This window comes from Taudactylus pleione, unplaced genomic scaffold (genome assembly GCF_031769625.1).
Source record: "Taudactylus pleione unplaced genomic scaffold, aTauple2 ptg002710l, whole genome shotgun sequence".
NCBI classification, from domain to species: Eukaryota; Metazoa; Chordata; class Amphibia; order Anura; family Myobatrachidae; genus Taudactylus; species Taudactylus pleione.
This window is the reverse complement of record NW_028287086.1, coordinates 17,501-40,291: the sequence shown is the minus strand read 5'-3', so window position 1 is coordinate 40,291 and position 22,791 is coordinate 17,501. Positions and strand designations below refer to the sequence as shown.

At 48.9% G+C, this 22,791-nt stretch overlaps 1 protein-coding gene across 1 annotated transcript in view; it reads left to right on the top strand.

Annotated features, from left to right (window-relative positions):
* LOC148431177 (cadherin-related family member 4-like) overlaps nt 1-22,791 on the top strand; it is a gene marked incomplete at its 3' end in the record, with an annotated part of 102,388 nt that overhangs the window by 75,896 nt on the left and 3,701 nt on the right. Inside the window, exons 11-12 of the mRNA XM_088466239.1 lie at nt 2,764-2,976; nt 8,457-8,602. Of these exons, the coding sequence (XP_088322365.1) occupies nt 2,764-2,976; nt 8,457-8,602 (359 nt within the window). The remainder of the gene's footprint in view (nt 1-2,763; nt 2,977-8,456; nt 8,603-22,791) is intronic.

Below are 22,791 nucleotides of genomic sequence, written 5' to 3'. Positions count from 1 at the left end.
GGTGCTTAGTGTTGGGTTTGCATTAGGGGTGGTGCTTAGTGTTGGGTTTGCATTAGGGGTGGAGCTTAGTGTTGGGTTTGCATTAGGGGTGGAGCTTAGTGTTGGGTTTGCATTAGAAGTGGAGCTTAGTGTTGGGTTTGCATTAGAAGTGGAGCTTAGTGTTGGGTTTGCATTAGGGGTGGAGCTTAGTGTTGGGTTTGCATTAGGGGTGGAGCTTAGTGTTGGGTTTGCATTAGGAGTGATGCTTAGTGTTGGGTTTGCATTAGAAGTGGAGCTTAGTGTTGGGTTTGCATTAGAAGTGGAGCTTAGTGTTGGGTTTGCATTAGGGGTGGAGCTTAGTGTTGGGTTTGCATTAGGGGTGGTGCTTAGTGTTGGGTTTGCATTAGGGGTGGTGCTTAGTGTTGGGTTTACATTAGGGGTGGGGCTTAGTGTTGGGTTTGCATTAGGGGTGGGGCTTAGTGTTGGGTTTGCATTAGGGGTGGGGCTTAGTGTTGGGTTTGCATTAGGGGTGGAGCTTAGTGTTGGGTTTGCATTAGAAGTGGAGCTTAGTGTTGGGTTTGCATTAGGGGTGGAGCTTAGTGTTGGGTTTGCATTAGGGGTGGAGCTTAGTATTGGGTTTGCATTAGGAGTGGAGCTTAGTGTTGGGTTTGCATTAGGAGTGGAGCTTAGTGTTGGGTTTGCATTAGGAGTGGTGCTTAGTGTTGGGTTTGCATTAGGGGTGGGGCTTAGTGTTGGGTTTGCATTAGGGGTGGTGCTTAGTGTTGGGTTTGCATTAGGGGTGGTGCTTAGTGTTGGGTTTGCATTAGGGGTGGAGCTTAGTGTTGGGTTTGCATTAGAAGTGGAGCTTAGTGTTGGGTTTGCATTAGGAGTGGAGCTTAGTGTTGGGTTTGCATTAGGAGTAGTGCTTAGTGTTGGGTTTGCATTAGGAGTAGTGCTTAGTGTTGGGTTTGCATTAGGAGTGGTGCTTAGTGTTGGGTTTGCATTAGGGGTGGTGCTTAGTGTTAGGTTTGCATTAGGGGTGGTGCTTAGTGTTGGGTTTGCATTAGGGGTGGTGCTTAGTGTTGGGTTTGCATTAGGGGTGGAGCTTAGTGTTGGGTTTGCATTAGAAGTGGAGCTTAGTGTTGGGTTTGCATTAGGAGTGGAGCTTAGTGTTGGGTTTGCATTAGGAGTAGTGCTTAGTGTTGGGTTTCCATTAGGAGTGGTGCTTAGTGTTGGGTTAGCATTAGGGGTGGAGCTTAGTGTTGGGTTTGCATTAGGGGTGGTGCTTAGTGTTGGGTTTGCATTAGGGGTGGTGCTTAGTGTTGGGTTTGCATTAGGGGTGGTGCTTAGTGTTGGGTTTGCATTAGGGGTGGTGCTTAGTGTTGGGTTTGCATTAGAAGTGGAGCTTAGTGTTGGGTTTGCATTAGGGGTGGAGCTTAGTGTTGGGTTTGCATTAGGAGTGGTGCTTAGTGTTGGGTTTGCATTAGAAGTGGAGCTTAGTGTTGGGTTTGCATTAGTAGTGGTGCTTAGTGTTGGGTTTGCATTAGAAGTGGAGCTTAGTGTTGGGTTTGCATTAGTAGTGGTGCTTAGAGTTGGGTTTGCTTTAGGAGTGGTGCTTAGTGTTGGGTTTGCATTAGAAGTGGAGCTTAGTGTTGGGTTTGCATTAGAAGTGGAGCTTAGTGTTGGGTTTGCATTAGGGGTGGAGCTTAGTGTTGGGTTTGCATTAGGGGTGGTGCTTAGTGTTGGGTTTGCATTAGAAGTGGAGCTTAGTGTTGGGTTTGCATTAGAAGTGGAGCTTAGTGTTGGGTTTGCATTAGAAGTGGAGCTTAGTGTTGGGTTTGCATTAGGGGTGGAGCTTAGTGTTGGGTTTACATTAGGGGTGGTGCTTAGTGTTGGGTTTGCATTAGGGGTGGAGCTTAGTGTTGGGTTTGCATTAGAAGTGCTTAGTGTTGGGTTTGCATTAGGGGTGGAGCTTAGTGTTGGGTTTGTTTTAGGGGTGGTGCTTAGTGTTGGGTTTGCATTAGGGGTGGAGCTTAGTGTTGGGTTTGCATTAGAGGTGGTGCTTAGTGTTGGGTTTGCATTAGGGGTGGAGCTTAGTGTTGGGTTTGCATTAGGAGTGGAGCTTAGTGTTGGGTTTGCATTAGAAGTGGAGCTTAGTGTTGGGTTTGCATTAGGGGTGGTGCTTAGTGTTGGGTTTGCATTAGAAGTGGAGCTTAGTGTTGGGTTTGCATTAGGAGTGGTGCTTAGTGTTGGGTTTGCATTAGGGGTGGAGCTTAGTGTTGGGTTTGCATTAGGGGTGGAGCTTAGTGTTGGGTTTGCATTAGGGGTGGAGCTTAGTGTTGGGTTTGCATTAGGAGTGGAGTTTAGTGTTGGGATTATGTTAGGGGTGGAGCTTAATGTTGGGGTTGTGTTAGGGGTGGAGCTTAATGTTGGGGTTGTGTTAGGGGTGGAGCTTAATGTTGGGGTTGTGTTAGGTGTGGAGCTTAGTGTTGGGTTTGCATTAGGAGTGGTGCTTAGTTTTGGGTTTGCATTAGGGGTGGAGCTTAGTGTTGGGTTTGCATTAGGAGTGGAGTTTAGTGTTGGGATTATGTTAGGGGTGGAGCTTAATGTTGGGGTTGTGTTAGGGGTGGGTGTAACAATTACAATTGTGGGAACAATATGAGAGATGACACTGCTCACAAGAGCTTACAATCCATATATAAGTACTGTTATGACATGTCCTCAGTAATATTTTGTGATGTTTTCTCCATGTAAGAGATCGTTTTCTTTGTCTTTGATTTGTAGCCAACGTTCCCGTTTTTGTCACGGTCACTCCTGTGAATAACTTTCCGCCTACATGTATCGGACCCTTTTCCTACAACATAAATGAAAACTCGCCATTTGGGACGACTGCGGGACAGCTGAATGCCACCGATGCTGACTACCCATTTAACAATGTTGAATTTTCCATCGTTGGTGGTCCGACTCCACCTGTCTTCTATATTGTCCCTAGAACTGGTGAGACTCTACCCTCATGTAACCCAAACTTCATCCTTAAGCGGCCCATACATGGGGCGATTTTACACACGATATACACGATTTAGATTGATCCGATCAGTCGTGCACATCGTGTGTGGTTTGGCATGCTGTACGACGGCGATACGCAGTCCCGCCGTCGTACATCGGCATCGTAGATCTTATGGAAAAACCATAAGATTTGCGATCCGTCATGATGTTAAATAGGTAAACATAGCATCTTGTACGAAGCATCATTTACCATTCACAGCGGCACGCGATGCATCCGGCTGAATTTGAAAACGTACCGAGGTGTCGTTCGTTTTCAAATCGCACCGTGTATGAGCCGCATTACTTTACGCAAAGTAACAAAGTCATTTATTATTATCCCTGTTTTCTAATAACGAGCATGATCATAGTAATCTGGTTTATAGGACATCTACTTGTTTTATTCCTTGAGCACCAAGGAAAACGAAATCCTGTCACACAAAGAGGCCAAATTATCAAGGATCTTATACTCAATGCGATCTGGGAGCGATATTAGTGCCCATGGTCACAGTACGCAATCATAGCGCCCAAATGTACTAAAGGACACCCACAGGGTCGGGTTCTGAAAGCAGCGGTGACCACGTCAGCAGTCTCTTCACTCCTGTGCCGGGACTCTAGTCTATGGTCTACTTACCACGTCCGGGCCTCGGCCATTCCCAGGCGGTTCTTCCAGAACCCTCTCCCGCTCATTTTTGTGATGTAGGCTATACCATTTTTAGACGGCGTTAGCTGCGGGTATGGATTGAAAGATCTAGCGTAAAAAGGTAGCCAATGTCTAGATAGACAGATGTTAGACAGTCAGTAGGTTGACAGGGTCAAAAGGTCGACAGGGTCAAAAGGTAGACAAAAAATGGCTGACATGGTTTTTATTTCTTTTATAACCCTAATCTTAACCCTAACCCTCCCCTTGGTGCCTAACCCTAACCGTCCCTTCTAGTGCCTAACTCTCCCTCCTGGTGCCTAACCCTAACCCCCTGGTAAGTGCCTAACCCTAACCCCCTGCTAAGTGCCTAACCCTAACCCCCTGCTAAGTGCCTAACCCTAACCCCCTGCTAAGTGCCTAACCCTAACCCCCTGCTAAGTGCCTAACCCTAACCCCCTGCTAAGTGCCTAACCCTAACCCCCTGCTAAGTGCCTAACCCTAACCCCCTGCTAAGTGCCTAACCCTAACCCCCTGCTAAGTGCCTAACCCCCTGGTAAGTGCCTAACCCTAACCCCCTGGTAAGTGCCTAACCCTAACCCCCTGGTAAGTGCCTAACCCTAACCCCCTGGTAAGTGCCTAACCCTAACCCCCTGGTAAGTGCCTAACCCTAACCCCCTGCTAAGTGCCTAACCCTAACCCCCTGCTAAGTGCCTAACCCCCTGGTAAGTGCCTAACCCTAACCCCCTGGTAAGTGCCTAACCCTAACCCCCTGGTAAGTGCCTAACCCTAACCCCCTGGTAAGTGCCTAACCCTAACCCCCTGGTAAGTGCCTAACCCTAACCCCTTGGTAAGTGCCTAACCATAACCCCCTGGTAAGTGCCTAACCCTAACCCCCTGGTAAGTGCCTAACCCTAACCCCCTGGTAAGTGCCTAACCCTAACCCCCTGGTAAGTGCCTAACCCTAACCCCCTGGTAAGTGCCTAACCCTAACCCCCTGGTAAGTGCCTAACCCTAACCCCCTGGTAAGTGCCTAACCCTAACCCCCTGGTAAGTGCCTAACCCTAACCCCCTGGTAAGTGCCTAACCCTAACCCCCTGGTAAGTGCCTAACCCTAACCCCCTGGTAAGTGCCTAACCCTAACCCCCTGGTAAGTGCCTAACCCTAACCCCCTGGTAAGTGCCTAACCCCCTGCTAAGTGCCTAACCCTAACCCCCTGCTAAGTGCCTAACCCTAACCCCCTGCTAAGTGCCTAACCCTAACCCCCTGGTAAGTGCCTAACCCTAACCCCCTGGTAAGTGCCTAACCCTAACCCCCTGGTAAGTGCCTAACCCTAACCCCCTGGTAAGTGCCTAACCCTAACCCCCTGGTACGTGCCTAACCCTAACCCCCTGGTACGTGCCTAACCCTAACCCCCTGGCAAGTGCCTAACCCTAAACCCCTGGTAAGTGCCTAACCCTAAAAAAACCAAATAAAACATGTCGACCATTTTTGTGGCTACCTTTTGACCCTGTCGACCTTTAGTGTGTCGACCTTTAGTGTGTCGACCTTTTGTCCCTGTCAACCTATTGACTGTCTAACATCTGTTGTCTATCTAGACATTGGCTGCCTTTTTACTGTAGATCTTTAGACCGGATGCCGTTAGCTGCGGGGGCCAAGCTTGGTAAATCCGACAGCATGGCATCCCCTATAGAAACCTCCGGGGTTGTAGCTGTTGTCGGATACGGAGGGGCTGCAGCAGATATCAGCAAATTATCACACATCCAAAGGCGCCCTTATCTCCGTGTCATAGATTTGTGCTCTTACCCACTGATCCCCATTAATTAGTGATCACGTTTGACCCTGGGGCGCTAATGCTACGTGGCAATCGTCTTTAGCGCTGTGAGCCAAGCGTCCTCCAGGAGGTAAGGTAAAAAGTGTATAATCTATAAACTATACTGCATTATAAATACTGTAGATGAAAAGTGCAAAGTATTCCACCTAATTCACTAGGGAGCGCGCAGCGTACAGCGAGGTCAGCTGGGCATTGGCAATAGCATCCATATATAGTCATCGTTTGTAAGGAAGTTATAAAGTAAAACGATGAGGACTAATTACTGTTATCTGTATAATAAAATTGCCTGGTGATAGAAAATACATCAGGATGTGGGCGTGCATGTCTGACCTAACGTGAACGGCGAGCACCAGACTGACTCCTGACCTCATTAAAAATTAAATACAACCGCAAACATTCTATCCACAATTACACCCCCTCCCCACACACATGTATCCCAATTCGCCTCGTGCTAGTACAGGAACGCAGATAATCCGCTTCTCCCCCTTATGATACAAGTGGGTGACGATACACAAACGCACCTTGCGTCTCCTCAGACCGTTATCAGGTTCTTTATGGAATTAATCTTATTGATGCCCGGTATGAGAATGTGCAGGAGGCAGTGCCCGATGTATCGATGTCCTGTGTGAGAATGTGCTGGAGGCTGTGCCCGATGTATTGATGCCCTGTGTGAGAATGTGCAGGAGGCTGTGCCCGATGTATCGATGCCCTGTGTGAGAATGTGCAGGAGGCTGTGCCAGATGTATCGATGCCCTGTGTGAGAATGTGCAGGAGGCTGTGCCCGATGTAGCGATACCCTGTGTGAGAATGTGCAGGAGTCTGTGCCCGATGTAGCGATGCCCTGTGTGAGAATGTGCAGGAGGCTGTGCCCGATGTATCGATGCCCTGTGTGAGAATGTGCAGGAGGCTGTGCCCGATGTATCAATGCCCTGTGAGAATGTGCAGGAGGCTGTGCCCGATGTATTGATGCTCTGTGTGAGAATGTGCAGGAGGCTGTGCCCGATGTATCGATGCCCTGTGTGAGAATGTGCAGGAGGCTGTGCCCGATGTAGCGATGCCCTGTGTGAGAATGTGCAGGAGGCTGTGCCCGATGTAGCGATGCCCTGTGTGAGAATGTGCAGGAGGCTGTGCCCGATGTAGCGATGCCCTGTGTGAGAATGTGCAGGAGGCTGTGCCCGATGTAGCGATGCCCTGTGTGAGAATGTGCAGGAGGCAGTGCCCGATGTATCGATGCCCTGTGTGAGAATGTGCAGGAGGCTGTGCCCGATGTAGCGATGCCCTGTGTGAGAATGTGCAGGAGGCAGTGCCCGATGTAGCGAAGCCCTGTGTGAGAATGTGCAGGAGGCTGTGCCCGATGTAGCGATGCCCTGTGTGAGAATGTGCAGGAGGCTGTGCCCGATGTAGCGATGCCCTGTGTGAGAATGTGCAGGAGGCTGTGCCCGATGTATCGATGCCCTGTGTGAGAATGTGCAGGAGGCTGTGCCCGATGTAGCGATGCCCTGTGTGAGAATGTGCAGGAGGCTGTGCCCGATGTAGCGATGCCCTGTGTGAGAATGTGCAGGAGGCTGTGCCCGATGTAGCGATGCCCTGTGTGAGAATGTGCAGGAGGCAGTGCCCGATGTATCGATGCCCTGTGTGAGAATGTGCAGGAGGCAGTGCCCGATGTATCGATGCCCTGTGTGAGAATGTGCAGGAGGCTGTGCCCGATGTAGCGATGCCCTGTGTGAGAATGTGCAGGAGGCAGTGCCCGATGTAGCGATGCCCTGTGTGAGAATGTGCAGGAGGCTGTGCCCGATGTAGCGATGCCCTGTGTGAGAATGTGCAGGAGGCTGTGCCCGATGTAGCGATGCCCTGTGTGAGAATGTGCAGGAGGCTGTGCCCGATGTAGCGATGCCCTGTGTGAGAATGTGCAGGAGGCTGTGCCCGATGTAGCGATGCCCTGTGTGAGAATGTGCAGGAGGCTGTGCCCGATGCATCGATGCCCTGTGTGAGAATGTGCAGGAGGCTGTGCCCGATGTAGCGATGCCCTGTGTGAGAATGTGCAGGAGGCTGTGCCCGATGTAGCGATGCCCTGTGTGAGAATCTGCAGGAGGCTGTGCCCGATGTAGCGATGCCCTGTGAGAGAATCTGCAGGAGGCTGTTCCCGATGTATCGATGCCCTGTGTGAGAATGTGCAGGAGGCTGTGCCCGATGTATCGATGGGGAGGACATTATGGGCCTGTATCAGAGGTGGTCGCTATTGCGGCCGTGACTGGGTCTTTGTACGAATACCATTGGCCGGGATATTAGTATAGAGATACACACCGGCTGCAGCACCTCCCCACCGCCATGCTTATTATGACGCACCATCGCTGCATCATTGAAAATTGCCCCAGCCCTACAGAGACGCAGATTATCCATCTGAAAATGGCCGCCTGCGTCAGTGCTATTGGTCTCTTTCTGCGTCATTTTAGTCACCTTCTTGTTACTTCCCAGGAACACACTGACATCCCCCGGCAGCAGCAGGCGATCCTTCCTCTGTGCGTGTTATTATTATCACATGTATTTATCATTGCTTGTGTACCTTTATGTGGATCTTCTGTATTATTATATTTAGCCCGTTCCTATTGCTCCAGAACTCTAGCCTGTCATCTGATAGCAGTATGGCTGTGATACTTACCATGCAGAGAAATTGGCGCAGAGTTGCGCCATTCTGTAATTACGTTATAGGCTCGTAGTGGCCTTTCTTACTACATGGTGCCCATAATATTGCATTGGGTATAATACTGGCATTTGGGTACTGATGTGATAAGAAATTGATAGTGCATTACTAAGGTCATTATTACACAGCCCACATTAGAGATCAGACTCAGTTCTGGAACCTTTCCATGAAATCTCTGAGCATTTGTGACCCAGCAAAGAGCTTAGAGGGATATGGAGTCTATGTCAGGAGTCATCTCCAACTCTAACATCTCCACACAGGAGAGATAAAGCTTCTTGGCCCTTTGGACTACGAGACTACTACCACCTACTCGCTCAGGATCATGGTGGTGGATCTGAACAATGATATTAAGCCAGATCCTTTAATGCAGAAAACCAATTTCTGCTCCATTACTATCAATGTGCAGGTGAGTCCAACACGGATGTGCGGTGTCATCTCTTTTTTACTATCTCCCATTACAGCTGGAGTGATATGCACATCAGAGCACTGGCATAGGATGCATGGAGTAGGTGGTGCAGGGGCTGTGGAGGAGGTGGCAGGAGGAGAAGGTGGTGCAGGGGCTGTGGAGGAGGTGGCAGGAGGAGAAGGTGGTGCAGGGGCTGTGGAGGAGGTGGTAGGAGGAGTAGGTGGTGCAGAGGCTGTGGAGGAGGTGGCAAGAGGACTAGGTGGTGCAGGGGCTGTGGAGGAGGTGGCAAGAGGACTAGGTGGTGCAGGGGCTGTGGAGAAGGTGGCAGCAGGAGTAGTTGGTGCAGGGGCTGTGGAGGAGGTGGCAGGAGGAGTAGGTGGTGCAGAGGCTGTGAAGGAGGTGGCAGGAGGAGTAGGTGGTGCAGAGGCTGTGGAGGAGGTGGCTGGAGGAGTAGGTGGTGTAGAGGCTGTGGAGGAGGTGGTAGGAAGAGTAGGTGGTGCAGAGGCTGTGGAGGAGGTGGTAGGAGGAGTAGGTGGTGCAGGGGCTGTGGAGGAGGTAGTAGGAGGAGTAGGTGGTGCAGAGGCTGTGGAGGAGGTGGCATGAGGAGTAGGTGGTGCAGGGGCTGTGGAGGAGGTGGTAGGTGGAGAAGGTGGTGCAGGGGCTGTGGTGGAGGTGGCAGGAGGAGTAGGTGGTGCAGGGGCTGTGGAGGAGGTGGCAGGAGGAGTAGGTGGTGCGGAGGAGGTGGTGCAGGGGCTGTGGAGTAGGTGGTGCAGAGGCTGTGGAGGAGGTGGCAGGAGGAGTAGGTGGTGCGGAGGAGGTGGCAGAAGGAGACGGTGGTGCAGGGGCTGTGGAGTAGGTGGTGCAGAAGCTGTGGAGGAGGTGGCAGGAGGAGTAGGTGGTGCGGTGGAGGTGGCAGGAGGAGTAGGTGGTGCAGGGGCTGTGGAGTAGGTGGTGCAGAGGCTGTGGAGGAGGTGGCAGGAGGAGTATGTGGTGCAGAGGCTGTGGAGGAGGTAGCAGGAGGAGTAGGTGGTGCGGAGGAGGTGGCAGGAGGAGAAGGTGGTGCAGGGGTTGTGGAGTAGGTGGTGCAGAGGCTGTGGAGTAGGTGGTGTAGAGGCTGTGGAGGAGGTGGTAGGAGGTGTAGGTGGTGCAGGGGCTGTGGAGGAGGTGGCAGGAGGAGTAGGTTGTGCAGAGGCTGTGGTGGAGGTGGTAGGAGGAGTAGGTGGTGCAGAGGCTGTGGTGGAGGTGGTAGGAGGAGTAGGTGGTGCAGAGGCTGTGGAGGAGGTGGAGCAGGGGCTGTGGAGGAGGTGGCAGGAGGAGGAGGTGGTGCAGGGGCTGTGGTGGAGGTGGTAGGAGGAGTAGGTGGTGCAGGGGCTGTGGAGGAGGTGGTAGGAGGAGTAGGTGGTGCAGGGGCTGTGGAGGAGGTGGTAGGAGGAGTTGGTTGTGAAGAGGCAGTGTAGGAGGTGGCAGGAGGAGTATATTAGGCTATACTTCAATATTAGATTAATGTACTTTGCTTCTATATTAGACTACTAGACTATATTTCTATATTATACTATACTTTTATATTAGACTACTATATTAGACTACTATACTTATATATTAGACTACTATACTTCTATATTAGGCTACTATATTATACTTCTATATTAGGCTACTATATTATACTATACTTCTATATTAGAGTAATGTACTATACTTCAATATTATACTTCTATATTAGACTACTATACTATTTTTCTCTATTATACTATACTTCTATATTAGACAATTATATTATACTTCTATATTAGGCTACTATTTTATACTTTACTTCTATATTGGACTAATGTACTATACTTCTATATTATACTTCTATATTAGACTACTATACTATATTTCTATATTATACTATACTTCTATATTAGACTATTGTACTATACTTCTATATTAGGCTACTATATTATACTATACTTCTATATTGGACTAATGTATTATACTTCTATATTAGACTACTATACTATATTTCTATATTATGCTATAGTTCTATATTATACTAATGTACTATACTTCTATATTAGAGTACTATATTATTCTATACTTCTATATTATACTTCTATATTAGACTACTATACTATAGTTCTATATTATACTTCTATATTAGAGTAATGTTCTATACTTCTAAATTATACTTCTATATTAGACTACTATACTATATTTCTCTATCATACTATACTTCTATATTAGACTACTATATTATACTTCTATATTAGGCTACTATATTATACTATACTTCTATATTGGACTAATGTAGTATACTTCTATATTATACTTCTATATTAGACTACTATACTATATTTCTATATTATACTATACTTCTATATTAGGCTAATGTACTATACTTCTATATTAGGCTACTATATTATACTATATTCTATATTGGACTAATGTACTATACTTCTATATTATACTTATATATTAGATTACTATATTTCTATATTATACTATACTTCTATATTAGACTAATGTACTATACTTCTATATTATACTTCTATATTAGGCTACTATATTATACTATACTTCTATATTGGACTAATGTACTATACTTCTATATTATACTTCTATATTAGGCTACTATATTATACTATACTTCTATATTGGACTAATGTACTATACTTCTATATTAGACTACTATACAGCATCAGGACACCTACCACTGCCCTCTCATATACATACATCACTTACCTGAGCAACAGGACACCCACCACTGCCTTCTCATATACATACATCACTTACCTGAGCATCAGGACACCCACCACTGCCTTCTCATATACATACACCGTCACTTACCTGAGCATCAGAAAACCCACCACTGCCTTCTCATATACATACACCGTCACTTACCTGAGCATCAGGACACCTACCACTGCCTTCTCATATACATACATCACTTACCTGAGCATCAGGACACCCACCACTGCCTTCTCATATAGATACACCGTCACTTACCTGAGCATCAGGGCACCCACCACTGCCTTCTCATATACATACACCGTCACTTACCTGAGCATCAGGGCACCCACCACTGCCTTCTCATATAGATACACCGTCACTTACCTGAGCATCAGGGCACCTACCACTGCCTTCTCATATACATACATCACTTACCTGAGCATCAGGACACCCACCACTGCCTTCTCATATACATACATCACTTACCTGAGCATGAGGACACCCACCACTGCCTTCTCATATACATACACCGTCACTTACCAGAGTATCAGGTAACACCCACCACTGCCTTCTCATATACATACACCGTCACTTACCAGAGCATCAGGGCACCCACCACTACCTTCTCATATACATACACCGTCACTTACCTGAGCATCAGGACACCTACCACTGCCTTCTCATATACATACACCGTCACTTACCTGAGCATCAGGAGACCTACCACTGCCTTCTCATATACATACATCACTTACCTGAGCATCAGGGCACCTACCACTGCCTTCTCATATACATACACCGTCACTTACCTGAGCATCAGGGCACCCACCACTGCCTTCTCATATAGATACACCGTCACTTACCTGAGCATCAGGGCACCTACCACTGCCTTCTCATATACATACATCACTTACCTGAGCATCAGGACACCCACCACTGCCTTCTCATATACATACATCACTTACCTGAGCATGAGGACACCCACCACTGCCTTCTCATATACATACACCGTCACTTACCAGAGCATCAGGACACCCACCACTTCCTTCTCATATACATACCCCGTCACTTACCTGAGCATCAGGACACCCACCACTTCCTTCTCATATACATACCCCGTCACTTACCTGAGCATCAGGGCACCTACCACTGCCTTCTCATATACATACATCACTTACCTGAGCATCAGGACACCCACCACTGCCTTCTCATATACATACATCACTTACCTGTGCATCAGGACACCCATCACTGCCTTCTCATATACATACACCGTCACTTACCTGAGCATCAGGACACCTACCACTACCTTCTCAAATACATACATCACTTACCTGAGCATCAGGACACCTACTACTGCCTTCTCATATACATACACCGTCACTTACCTGAGCATCAGGGCACCCACCACTGCCTTCTCATATACATACACCGTCACTTACCTGACCATCAGCACACCCACCACTGCCTTCTCATATACATACACCGTCACTTACCTGACCATCAGGACACCCACCACTGCCTTCTCATATACATACACCGTCACTTACCTGAGCATCAAGACACCCACCACTTCCTTCTCATATACATACCCCGTCACTTACCTGAGCATCAGGACACCCACCACTGCCTTCTCATATACTGTACATACACCGTCACTTACCTGAGCATAAGGACTCCCACCACTACCTACTCATATACATACACCGTCACTTACCTGAGCATCAGGGCACCCACCACTGCCTTCTCATATACATACACCGTCACTTACCTGAGCATCAGGGCACCCACCACTGCCTTCTCATATACATACACCGTCACTTACCTGAGCATCAGGGCACCCACCACTGCCTTCTCATATACATACACCGTCACTTACCTGAGCATCAGGGCACCCACCACTGCCTTCTCATATACATACACCATCACTTACCTGAGCATCAGGGCACCCACCACTGCCTTCTCATATACATACACCATCACTTACCTGAGCATCAGGGCACCCACCTCTGCCTTCTCATATACATACACCGTCACTTACCTGAGCATCAGGGCACCCACCACTGCCTTCTCATATACATACACCGTCACTTACCTGAGCATGAGGACACCCACCACTGCCTTCTCATATACATACATCACTTACCTGAGCATCAGGGCACCCACCACTGCCTTCTCATATACATACACCGTCACTTACCTGAGCATCAGGGCACCCACCACTGCCTTCTCATATACATACACCGTCACTTACCTGAGCATGAGGACACCCACCACTGCCTTCTCATATACATACACCGTCACTTACCTGAGCATCAGGACACCTACCACTGCCTTCTCATATACATACACCGTCACTTACCTAAGCATCAGGACACCCACCACTGCCTTCTCATAAACATACACCGTCACTTACCTGTGCATCATGACACCCACCACTGCCTTCTCATATACATACACCGTCACTTACCTGAGCATCAGGGCACCCACCACTGCCTTCTCATATACATACATCACTTTCCTGAGCATCAGGACACCCATCACTGCCTTCTCATATAGATACACCGTCACTTACCTGAGCATCAGGGCACCCACCACTGCCTTCTCATATACATACACCGTCACTTACCTCTGCATCAGGACACCCACCACTGCCTTCTCATATACATACACCGTCACTTACCTGAGCATCAGGGCACCCACCACTGCCTTCTCATATACATACACCGTCACTTACCTGAGCATCAGGACACCCACCACTGCCTTCTCATATACTTACACCGTCACTTACCTGAGCATCAGGACACCTACCACTGCCTTCTCATGTACATACACCGTCACTTACCTAAGCATCAGGACACCCACCACTGCCTTCTCATATACATACACCGTCACTTACCTGAGCATCAGGACACCCACCACTGCCTTCTCATATACTTACACCGTCACTTACCTGAGCATCAGGACACCTACCACTGCCTTCTCATGTACATACACCGTCACTTACCTAAGCATCAGGACACCCACCACTGCCTTCTCATATACATACACCGTCACTTACCTGTGCATCATGACACCCACCACTGCCTTCTCATATACATACACCGTCACTTACCTGAGCATCAGGACACCCACCACTGCCTTCTCATATACATACACCGTCACTTACCTGAGCATCAGGACACCCACCACTGCCTTCTCATATACATACACCGTCACTTATCTGAGCATCAGGACACCCACCACTGCCTTCTCATATACATACATCGCTTACCTGAGCATCAGGACACCCACCACTGCCTTCTCATATACATACATCGCTTACCTGAGCATAAGGACACCCACCACTGCCTTCTCATATACATACATCACTTACCTGAGCATAAGGACACCCACCACTGCCTTCTCATATACATACATCACTTACCTGAGCATCAGGACACCCACCACTGCCTTCTCATATACATACACCGTCACTTACCTGAGCATCAGGACACCCACCACTGCCTTCTAATATACATACACCGTCACTTACCTGAGCATCAGGGCACCCACCACTGCCTTCTCATATACATACATCACTTACCTGAGCATCAGGGCACCCACCACTGCCTTCTCATATACATACACCGTCACTTACCTGAGCATCAGGACACCCACCACTGCCTTCTCATATATATACACCGTCACTTACCTGAGCATCAGGACACCCACCACTGCCTTCTCATATACATACACCATCACTTACCTGAGCATCAGGACACCCACCACTGCCTTCTCATATATATACACCGTCACTTACCTGAGCATCAGGACACCCACCACTGCCTTCTCATATACATACATCACTTACCTGAGCATCAGGACACCCACCACTGCCTTCTCATATACATACACCGTCACTTACCTGAGCATCAGGACACCCACCACTGCCTTCTCATATATATACACCGTCACTTACCTGAGCATCAGGACACCCACCACTGCCTTCTCATATACATACACCGTCACTTACCTGAGCATCAGGACACCCACCACTGCCTTCTCATATACATACATCACTTACCTGAGCATAAGGAGACCCACCACTGCCTTCTCATATACATACATCACTTACCTGAGCATGAGGACACCCACCACTGCCTTCTCATATACATACATCACTTACCTGAGCATAAGGACAACTACCACTGCCTTCTCATATACATACATCACTTACCTGAGCATAAGGACAACTACCACTGCCTTCTCATATACATACACCGTCACTTACCTGAGCATCAGGACACTTACCACTGCCTTCTCATATACATACACCGTCACCTACCTGAGCATCAGGACACCCTCCACTGCCTTCTCATATACATACACCGTCACTTACCTGAGCATCAGGACACCCACCACTGCCTTCTCATATACATACACCGTCACTTACCTGAGCATCAGGACACCCACCACTGCCTTCTCATATACATACACCGTCACTTACCTGAGCATCAGGACACCTACCACTGCCTTCTCATATACATACACCGTCACTTACCTGAGCATCAGGGCACCCACCTCTGCCTTCTCATATACATTCACCGTCACTTACCTGAGCATCAGGGCACCCACCACTGCCTTCTCATATACATACACCGTCACTTACCTGAGCATCAGGGCACCCACCACTGCCTTCTCATATACATACACCGTCACTTACCTGAGCATCAGGGCACCCACCACTGCCTTCTCATATACATACATCACTTACCTGAGCATCAGGGCACCCACCACTGCCTTCTCATATACATACATCACTTACCTGAGCATCAGGACACCCACCACTGCCTTCTCATATACTCTATCCTGCAGCGCACACTCTCTATCCTGCAGCACGCACACTCTCTATCCTCCAGCGCGCACACTCTCTATCCTCCAGCGCGCACACTCTCTATCCTCCAGCGCGCACACACTCTATCCTGCAGCGCGCACACACTCTATCCTGCAGCGCGCACACTCTATCCTGCAGCGCGCACACTCTATCCTGCAGCGCGCGCACTCTCTATCCTGCAGCGCGCACAATCTCTATCCTGCAGCACGCACACTCTCTATCCTGCAGCGCACGCACACTCTCTATCCTGCAGCGTGCGCACTTTCTATCCTGCAGCGTGCGCACTCTCTATCCTGCAGCGCGCGCACTCTCTATCCTGCAGCGTGCGCACTCTCTATCCTGCAGCGCGCGCACTCTCTATCCTGCAGCACGCGCACTCTCTATCCTGCAGCGCACACACACTCTCTATCCTGCAGCGCACACACACTCTCTATCCTGCAGCGCACACACTCTCTATCCTGCAGCGCACACACTCTCTATCCTGCAGCGCACACACTCTATCATGCAGCACGCACACTCTCTATCCTGCAGCGCGCACACTCTCTATCCTGCTGCACAAACTCTCTATCCTGCAGCGCACACACACTCTCTATCCTGCAGCGCGCACACTCTCTATCCTGCAGCACACACTCTCTATCCTGCAGCGCGCACACTCTCTATCCTGCAGCGCGCACACTCTCTATCCTGCAGCGCGCACACTCTCTATCCTGCAGCGCGCACACTCTCTATCCTGCGGCGCGCACACTCTCTATCCTGCAGCGCGCACACTCTCTATTCTGCAGCGCGCACACTCTCTATTCTGCAGCGCGCACACTCTCTATTCTGCAGCGCGCACACTCTCTATCCTGCAGCGCGCACACTCTCTATCCTGCAGCACACACTCTCTATCCTCCAGCGCGCACACTCTCTATCCTCCAGCGCGCACACACTCTATCCTCCAGCGCGCACACACTCTATCCTGCAGCGCGCACACTCTATCCTGCAGTGCACACACTCTCTATCCTCCAGCGCACACACTCTCTATCCTCCAGCGCGCAAACTCTCTATCCTCCAGCGCGCACAATCTCTATCCTGCAGCGCACTCACACTCTCTACAGGAAAAAGAAAATTGCCCTCCAGCACACTGCAGATAAATCAAAAATACTTGAATCCTACATGATAATAGAAATTCAGAGGTATTGGTTTACATACATTTGCAAATATATGAATAAGCGCTGGGCCAAACGTCAAGGCTCCTCTATACCAGCATCCCAAAAATTGAGGGGTTCACGTCCGAGAAGCAAGGCACCCCAAAAAATTCCAGTGCGCACACTCTCTATCCTCCAGCGAGCACACTCTCTATCCTGCAGCGAGCGCACTCTCTATCCTGCAGCGCGCGCACTCTCTATCCTGCAGCGCGCGCACTCTCTATCCTGCAGCGCGCGCACTCTCTATCCTGCAACACACACTCTCTATCCTCCAGCGCGCACACTCTCTATCCTCCAGCACGCACACTCTCTATCCTCCAGCGCGCACACTCTCTATCCTCCAGCGCGCACACTCTCTATCCTCCAGCGCGCACACTCTCTATCCTCCAGCGCGCACACTCTCTATCCTCCAGCGCGCACACTCTCTATCCTGCAGCGCATGCACACTCTCTATCCTGCAGTGCACGCACACTCTCTATCCTGCAGCGCACACTCTCTATCCTGCAGCGCGCACACACTCTCTATCCTGCAGCGCACACTCTCTATCCTGCAGCGCACACTCTCTATCCTGCAGCGCACACTCTCTATCCTGCAGCGAACACACTCTCTATCCTGCAGTGCGCACACTCTCTATCCTGCAGCGCACGCACACTCTCTATCCTCCAGCGCGCACACTCTCTATCCTCCAGCGCGCACACTCTCTATCCTCCAGCGCGCGCACTCTCTATCCTGCAGCGCGCGCACTCTCTATCCTGCAGCGCGCGCACTCTCTATCCTGCAGCGCACGCACACTCTCTATCCTGCAGCGCACACACTCTCTATCCTGCAGCGCACACACACTCTATCCTGCAGCGCACACACACTCTATCCTGCAGCGCACACACTCTCTATCCTGCAGCGCACACACTCTATCCTGCAGCACGCACACTCTCTATCCTGCAGCGCGCGCACTCTCTATCCTGCAACACACACTCTCTATCCTGCAGCGCGCGCACTCTCTATCCTGCAGCGCGCGCACTCTCTATCCTGCAACACACACTCTCTATCCTGCAGCGCGCGCACTCTCTATCCTGCAGCGCACGAACTCTCTATCCTGCAGCGCACGCACTCTCTATCCTGCAGCGCACGCACACTCTCTATCCTACAGCGCACACTCTCTATCCTGCAGCGCACACTCTCTATCCTGCAGTGCACACTCTCTATCCTGCAGCGCGCACACTCTCTATCCTCCAGCGCGCACACTCTCTATGCTCCAACACGCACACTCTCTATCCTGCAGCGCGCACACTCTCTATCCTGCAGCGCGTGCACTCTCTATGCTCCAACACGCACACTCTCTATCCTGCAGTGCGCACACTCTCTATCCTGCAGCGCACTCTCACTCTATCCTGCAGCGCGCACACTCTATCCTGCAGCGCACACACTCTATCCTGCAGCGCGCACACACTCTATCCTGCAGCGCGCACACTCTCTATCCTGCAGCGCACACTCTCTATCCTGCAGCGCACTCTCAACCCACAGCTCGATGACCTTTCCCAGCTTAGTGGAGGTAATTAGGGTTAGAGCTGGCATGGCGTTCTACCTAATGGCTGCTCAGTATTACCGGCGGATCCATCTTTCCTCCTCCCTATAACTATCTATTCCGGTATCTGTCATTTTTGCGATGACAGTTTTTCGGGAAATAGTTTTCCCTCTCTATCCCTCACTTACCGCAGCTGTAATCAGTACTGCGCATGCGCCATTACATCCATAAGAGCAGCGAATGCGCAGCACTGCCTACAGCTGTGGTAATACTCGCTGTTGGCATAGGAAGATCAGGTGAACCACACGGAACAGGGGGCTATACTCTCACCCGGTAAAGTACGTGAACAATTATGGTGCAGCTGTTGGGGTATTACACATTACCATAGCCGTTGGCAGCGAGTATTATTCGCAGTGTGATTAGCAGCCAGGGAGCGTTTGGGAGTGTAAAACCACACGCGTGTCAGGGGCATCTGCAATACCGCACGCAAGAAACATGGCTCCGTCATATCATTTCCTGCGCCCACTCTGCGCGATGAGAGTTACTGATGGCTGCTAACATGGAAAGTTCTGCGTCCATGGTGCGCCTTTGTATGCAGCTGCTTGGATTACGCCGGTGGGCGTCTCGGTACATATCACGCTGTCTGTGATATTTGCTGCGTACAGGAAGGCGCTGTGGGTGCATTATCTCTGAGTAAGGATTACTCTCTGCTCACACAGACATATTACTATACGTTCTACAAGGAGAATAGGAAGCTATACTGATATATATATAATTATATATATATATATATATATATATATATATATATATACACACATATACATATATACACTAGGGGTGTGCACCGGCCACTTTTCGTGTTTTGTGTTTTGGTTTTGGATCTGGATCTTTCTTCGTGTTTTGGATCTGGATTGGTTTTGCCAAAACCACCCTTCCGTGTTTTGGGTTCTGGGTTTTGTGTTTTGGATCTGTATTTTTTTTAAAAACAGCTAAAATCACAGAATTTGTAGGTTTTTCTGCTCCTATGCTATTATTAACCTCAATAACCTTAATTTCCACTCATTTCCAGTCTATTCTGAACACCTCACACCTCACAATAGTGTTTTCATGTCCAAAAGGTTGCACCGAGGTAGCTGGATGACTATGCTAAGCGACACGAGTGGGCGGCACAAACACGTGACCCATCTAGGAGTGACACTGCAGTGGCAGACAGGATGGCAGTTAGAAAAACTAGGCCCCCAAACTGTACATAATGCAAAGAAAAAAAAGAAGTGCAAGATGGAATTGTCCTTGGGCCCTCCCACCCACCCTTATGTTGTATAAACAGGACATGCACACTTTAACAAATCAATCATTTCAGCGCCAGGGTCTGCCACACAACTGTGGCTGAAATGATTGGTTCGTTTGGGCCCCCACAAAACAAGCTGGCAATTAATGTGTCCCTGCACAAACTGGCTCTACGGAGGCAAGATGTCATCCTCATCCTCCTCATCCACCGATTCCTCACCCTCTTCAGTGTGTACATCCTCATCCTCACAGAGTATTAATTCGTCCCTGCTGGAACCACAGGTCCCTCTGTACGTTCTGGAGGCTGGTCTCCCTGGAAGAGTTGATAATTCATTTTATGAACATCATCTTCTCCACATTTTGTGGAAGCAACCTCCTACGCCTTTCGCTGACAAGGTTCCCGGCTGCACTAAACACTCTTTCGGAGTACACACTGGAGGGGGGGCAACTCAGGTAAAATAGAGCCAGTTTGTACAGGGACCTCCAAATTGCTTCTTTTTCCTGCCAGTACAGGTACGGACTGTCTGACATGCCTACTTGGATGCTGTCACCGATGTAATCCTTTAACAGACAGACGCACGCTTGTCGCTGCTGCTTTGAGGATTCAAGTGCGGCTACAGCCCACACAATTCACAAAGACAGAAAAAAAAAAAGAATATTTTTATTGTTTGTGGAGCACACTTTGAGGGTTACACCACCCTTTAACAGACAGACGCACGCTTGTCGCTGCTGCTTTGAGGATGCAAGTGCGGCTACAGCCCACACAATTCACAAAGACAGAAAAAAGAAGAAGAATATTTTAATTGTTTGTGTAGAACACTTTGAGGTGTCACCACCCTTTAACAGACAGACGCACGCTTGTCGCTGCTGCTTTAAGGATGCAGGTGCGGCTACAGCCCACACATTTCACAAAGACCGAAAAAAAAGAACAATATTTTAATTGTTTGTGTAGAACACTTTGAGGGTGTCACCACCCTTTAACAGACAGACGCACGCTTGTCGCTGCTGCTTTAAGGATGCAGGTGCGGCTACAGCCCACACAATTCACATAGACAGAAAAAAGAAGAAGAATATTTTTATTGTTTGTGTAGCACACTTTGAGGGTGTCACCACCCTTTAACAGACAGACGCACGCTTGTCGCTGCTGCTTTAAGGATGCAGGTGCGGCTACATCGCACACAAGTCACAAACACATTAAAAAAATAGTTTTTTATTTTTTGGAGCACTTTGAGAGTTACACCACCCTTTAACAGACAGACGCACGCTTGTCGCTGCTGCTTTAAGGATGCAGGTGTGGCTACAGCCCACACATTTCACAAAGACCAAAAAAAAAAGAACAATATTTTAATTGTTTGTGTAGCACACTTTGAGGGTGTCACCACCCTTTAACAGACAGACGCACGCTTGTCGCTGCTGCTTTAAGGATGCAGGTGCGGCTACAGCCCACACAATTCACAAAGACAGAAAAAAGAACAATATTTTAATTGTTTGTGTAGCACACTTTGAGGGTGTCACCACCCTTTAACAGACAGACGCACGCTTGTCGCTGCTGCTTTAAGGATGCAGGTGCGGCTACAGCCCACACAATTCACAAAGACAGAAAAAAAAAGAACAATATTTTAATTGTTTGTGTAGCACACTTTGAGGGTGTCACCACCCTTTAACAGACAGACGCACGCTTGTCGCTGCTGCTTTAAGGATGCAGGTGCGGCTACAGCCCACACAATTCACAAAGACAGAAAAAAAAAGAACAATATTTTAATTGTTTGTGTAGCACACTTTGAGGGTGTCACCACCCTTTAACAGACAGACGCACGCTTGTCGCTGCTGCTTTGAGGATGCAGGTGGAATCTAGACGGGATTTGGAACCGAGGACACACTACCTCCATCAATTGTCTAAATCCCACTGCACTAATGTCGGATACCGGACGCACGTCTAACACCAACATAGCAGTCAAGGCCTCAGTTATACGTTTTGCTTCAGGATGACTGCTGTCGTACTTCATCCTCATCGCTAGGGACTGTTGGAGGGTCAATTGCTTAGTAAAAGTAGTGATGTTCCTACTTCCTCTCTGGGATGATGAACAACTCCCAGCAGCAGCAACAGCACTAGGAGGAAGAGGTTCTTGATCTTTCCCTATTTTATTTTTATCGGAGAAAGTTTGGTCCTCCATTTATGTTATATTGATATATATACGTGCGGCTAAAGCGCACACAAACACAGAAAATATTATTTTATTTTTGCTGGAGAGTAGTGCACTTTGTGGGTTACACCACCCTTTAAGAAATGAGCCAGCCGGCTCTTTACTTATGGGACACAGGCGCACGCTTGGCGCTGCTCCTTTGTTGATGCACGTGCAGCCACAGTGCACACAATTCACAAACACAGAAAATAATTTTTTTTTTGGTTTGGACTGGAGTGTACTTTCGGGGGTTACAGCACCCTTAACGGTCAAGCCAGCTGGCCCTTTACTTATGACACAGGCGCACGCTTGGCACTACTTTGTTGATGCACGTGCGGCTACTGCGCACACAATTCACAAACACAGAAAATAATTTTTTTTTGGTTTGGACTGGAGTGTACTTTCGGGGGTTACAGCACCCT